Source organism: Littorina saxatilis, linkage group LG9 (genome assembly GCF_037325665.1).
Source record: "Littorina saxatilis isolate snail1 linkage group LG9, US_GU_Lsax_2.0, whole genome shotgun sequence".
In the NCBI taxonomy this organism is placed as follows: Eukaryota; Metazoa; Mollusca; class Gastropoda; order Littorinimorpha; family Littorinidae; genus Littorina; species Littorina saxatilis.
The window spans coordinates 17,919,060-17,924,059 of NC_090253.1; the positions used below are offsets into that span (position 1 = coordinate 17,919,060).

At 39.0% G+C, this 5,000-nt stretch overlaps 1 protein-coding gene across 1 annotated transcript in view; it reads left to right on the top strand.

Annotated features, from left to right (window-relative positions):
- The window catches only part of LOC138975461 (uncharacterized), a 7,711-nt gene that overhangs the window by 2,606 nt on the left and 105 nt on the right, over window positions 1-5,000 (top strand). Inside the window, exons 4-5 of the mRNA XM_070348148.1 lie at window positions 2,918-3,145; window positions 3,666-3,721. Coding sequence (XP_070204249.1) covers window positions 2,918-3,145; window positions 3,666-3,721 — 284 coding nt within the window. The remainder of the gene's footprint in view (window positions 1-2,917; window positions 3,146-3,665; window positions 3,722-5,000) is intronic.

Genomic DNA, 5,000 nt, shown 5'->3' on the forward strand with positions numbered 1-5,000 from the left:
CCCTGGTATTGTGACAATGAACATGGTGATGAGAAGGAATAGGACTGAGGGGTGGAGTAGGGTAGAGGAGGAAAGAGGATATCACGTCAATGACGACGACGACGATGATGATGATGATGATGATGACGACGACGATGACTACGACGACGACAACCCTTACTCTAACTCTGATAATAACACCCCGCAACATACAAACACCAATTTTTTTTTAAACAACAACAAATGAACAATGAAGAAAGAAAGAAAGAAAGAGAGAAAGACAGGTATTAAAAGGTAGGGGAAGGGCTCCTAATATGGACCGGCTCCTAATATGGACCACCTTCTGTTCTGACAAACTAACGGCGCTAAAGCGCTCAAAAAAGTTTTATTCGCTGTATTCACCCTCTCTGGATAACTTGCACATGTCAAAACAGTTGCAAAAACACAAATCTCAAAACCGTTAGGCTTTTTTTCTTTTTTTCACTTTTGGCAGCGTTCACTCTAAATTTGCCACCTAAAACGGACTTGTTTCTGTCCACAGCCAAAGCTTTTATCACACAAAAATTGCTATATATGACAGCTAAAACCGTATTTGTTACATTTTAGCAGTGTTGACCCTGAGTTTCTACTGCAAACAAAAAATAATAGCAAAATCTCAAAGTATGTGCGAGTCCCCTAATATGGACCACCTTCAACAAATCGAAGAAAATAAAATCTAAAGGCTATTTTCATTAATTCATTAAGAAGCTTACTGGAAATAACCTATAACTAGCCCTCGAGATTTAAAAAAAATGCAACAAAAAGTCTTCTTTTCGTGGAAGTTGATAATTTCACTTATTTTCACTCTGTTTTTGATAAGCTTCTTTAGTTTCCTGGTGTGCTTCAAATAATGCTCTCATCGACCCGAAACAGATCAATTTAGAGCATATTTTAATTAGGCTGACTTGTACACTAAGTTGTATCATGTTATTTTGAAGTATAGGGGGCTTTTTACAGTGATTCGTGAAGGCCGCTTGACTGGTCCATATTAGGCGCCCAGGCTCCTAATATGGACCCTTTGTGATTTTTTCTGTATTCAATTTTTGCTGAATGTCTATCAAAGCTATTTCACTCTAATTAGGGCTAACGGTTAACCTAAGAGAGAAGGACTACCAAACACAAAATGAAACTTCTTCGCAAGAAAACAAGCTAGTTATCAGCGTGAAACAAAAAGTGGTCCATATTAGGAGCCCTTCCCCTACTGAACTTGTCAAATTCAGGTGCACGGAGCCCCTGGGGCTTTTAGTCTTACCTCAGGCAGCTATCCGTTAGAAGAACTACCAAGTTTCATTGACTTGCACCCAAAGAGTGAAGAAGTGCGATTTTTTTACGAATTAATTTCGTACTCGGACCCGGCTGGTCTTGGCCTAATTTTGGATCTAAATTTAGATCAGGTAGATCACCACATCATGCACAAAAAGACACGTCACTAGCAAACTATGTCAGACGTCATCATGAGTTTGTGTAAAACAAAATGGAGGCCGGAATCACTCACGAACTCCGACCAAACACCACGTAATAACTAGGTTAATTTATGCACTCGCGTGAACAAGAAACTGTCGAGCTTCACAGATGTCGTCGTTGGGTAGTTTTTGGTTTGTTTTACTACCATAGGGGGATTTTTGAACTGTAAATGCACTCAGCTGCAACAAAAACGCAAAACGAAGGCTGTGAGCTGCACTGTGCCTAATAAATAAATAAATAAATAAATAAATAGGGGAAGGGCTCCTAATATGGACCACTTTTTGTTTCATGCTGATAACTAGCTTGTTTTCTTGCGAAGAAGTTTCATTTTGTGTTTGGTAGTCCTTCTCTCTTAGGTTAACCGTTTGGAGTAATTAGAGTGAAATAGCTTTGATAGACATTCAGCAAAAATTAAATACAGAAAAAATCACAAATGGTCCATATTAGGAGCCTGAGCCTTCACGAATCACTGTAAAAAGCCCCCTATACTTCAAAATAACATGATACAACTTAGTGTACAAGTCAGACTAATTAAAATATGCTTTAGATTTATCTGTTTCGGGTCGATGAGAGCATTATTTGAAGCACACCAGGAAACTAAAGAAGCTTATCAAAAACAGAGTGAAAATAAGTGAAATTATCAACTTCCACGAAAAGAAGACTTTTTGTTATATTTTTTTTTAATCTCGAGGGCTAGTTATAGGTTATTTCCAGCAAGCTTCTTAATGAATTAATGAAAATAGCCTGTAGCTTTTATTTTCTTCGATTTGTTGAAGGTGGTCCATATTAGGGGACTCGCACATACTTTGAGATTTTGCTATTATTTTTTATTTGCAGAAGAAACTCGGGGTCAACACTGCTAAAATGTAACAAATACCGTCTTAGCTGTCATATATAGCAATTTTTGTGTGATAAAAGCTTTGGCTGTGGACAGAAACGAGTCCGTTTTAGGCGGCAAATTTAGAGTGGACGCTGCCAAAAGTGAAAAAAGAGAAAAAACCTGACGGTTTTGAGGTTTGTGTTTCTGCAACTGTTTTGACATGTGCAAGTTATCCAGAGAGGGTGAATACAGCGAATGAAATTGTTTTGAGCGCTCTAGCGCCGTTAGTTTGTCAGAACAGGAGGCGGTCCATATTAGGAACCGGTCCATATTAGGAGCCTTTCCCCTAAATGAATGAATGAATGAATGAATGAATGAAGAAATGTATGAATGGATAGATCAATCAATCAATCAATCAATCAATCAATCAATCTTCTTCTTCTTCTTCTTCTTCGTTCGTGGGCTTAGACTCCCACGTTCACTCATGTTTTTAGCACGAGTGGATTTTTACGTGTATGACCGTTTTTACCCCGCCATTCAGGCAGCATACGCCGATTTCGGGGGAAATCAATCAATCAATCAAATCAAATCAAAACTGACAGTTCAAATGTGCAGTGGGGGGACTGATCAACCTGGTGAACGACATGACCAACGAGCAGCTCCTCGAGGCCGCAGCCGGCGTCAGCATCGAGAAGGAGAGCTTTTCGCACGCCTGGCACGCGCGCTTCCATGACAACTACGACTTTGTCTACGCCACTTTCGATCGCTTCGACATCAACGACGACGGGCTGATCAACGCTCTGGAGATTGAAGCCATCGTCAACTCTGCCCTCGCTCACGGAGGTAAAAGATTCGCGCTGTTGGCGAGTTAGAGTTTGTTTTTGTACCCAGTATATTGTTAGACGCTATTGTTTGTACCAAGTACAACAGTAGAAGCTCATTTGTACGAGAACGGACGTAGGCTTAAACAAAATTAATGTGTTGCTACGCTGTAGTTGGTACAGTAGTTTCTCCGTTTGATGACCTTATGCAAATAAATACAACGAAGATAATCACAGTACAACAGTTCAAAAGGCATGCATATATTTATAAGAATGGATCGGGTGGAAGACACTTTGCAACTGTAGGAGATTCCAGTTTTCTTGAAGGACTCACACGCACATAACTTCATAAGCAGGACGAGATAGGGGCAACTTTCTGTTTCATGCTGATAACTAGCTTGTTTGTATGTATGTGTGTGTGTGTGTGTGTGTGTGTGTGTGTGTGTGTGTGTATGTGTGTGTGCGTGCGTGCGTGCGTGCGTGCGTGCGTGTGTGCGTGCGTGCGTGTGTGTGTGTGTGTGTGTGTGTGTGTGTGATTTCAGACAAGAACCACGACGGCAAGCTTGAGACAGAGGAACTTGTAACATTCCTGGAATCGGTAAGTTTCCTCTCATTGCATCTTATATGAAATTAATTAAGTACTTGTTTGTTTCACATTGCTCAATTCTATCAAAAATGTATCGTAATACTTTGTACCCTCTTGCCTCATTACAGTAGGCGTATATTGTAGGTTCGTTTTTACATTTAGTCAAGTTTTGACTAAATGTTTTAACATAGAGGGGGAGACGAGGGTCGTGGTGTATGTGTGTGTGTGTGTGTGTGTGTGTGTGTGTGTGTGTGTGTGTGTGTGTGTCTGTGTGTGTCTGTGCATGTCTGTGCATGTCTGTGTGTGTGTGTGTGTGTAGAGCGATTCAGAGTAAACTACTGGACCGATCTTTATGACATTTTACATGAGAGTTTCTGGGTATGATATCCCCAGATGTTTTTTTCATTTTTTGGATAAATGTCTTTTATGACGTAATATCCGGCTTTTTGTAAAAGTTGAGGCGGCACTGTCACACCTTCATTTTTCAATCAAATTGATTGAAATTTTGGCCAGGCAATCTTCGAAAAAGGCCGGACTTCGGTATTGCATTTCAGCATGGAGGCTTAAAAATCAATTAATGACTTTGGTCATTAAAAATCTGAAAATTGTAATTAAAATTATTTTTTTATAAAACGATCAAAAATTACTTTTATTTTATTCTTCGTCATGTTCTGATTCCAAAAACATATACATATGTTATATTCGGATTAAAAACAAGCTCTGAAAATTAAAAATATAAAAATTATGATTAAAATTAAATTTCCGAAATCGTTTTAAAAACAATTTCATCTTATGCCTTGTCGGTTCCTGATTCCAAAAACATATAGATGATATGTTTGGATTAAAAACACGCTCAGAAAGTTAAAACGAAGAGAGGTTCAAAGCGTGCTATGCAGCACAGCGCAACCGCTACTGCGCTAAACTGGCTCGTCACTTTCACTGCCTTTTGCACTAGCGGCTGACTACGGTCATTGTGAAAAAAATGCAGTGCGTTCAGTTTCATTCTGTGAGTTCCACAGCTTGACTAAATGTAGTAATTTCGCCTTACGCGACTTGTTTTGTTTGTATTTTGTTTTATTTTGTTTTTGTACCCTTTACATTTAACTCTGTATGAGAGTTGAAAACAAGAAGTGAAGTTAAAGGGTACGGTGTTTTGAATTCTTGTTGGAAATGTACAGCGTCGGAAGACAATCAGTGCCTCCCAAAGATATTCAAATGTCAGAATATTCCTGATTGAAAACTTAATGTCCAACAAAAAAATGTTCGACTAGATATCAGTGTAAGAATTTTG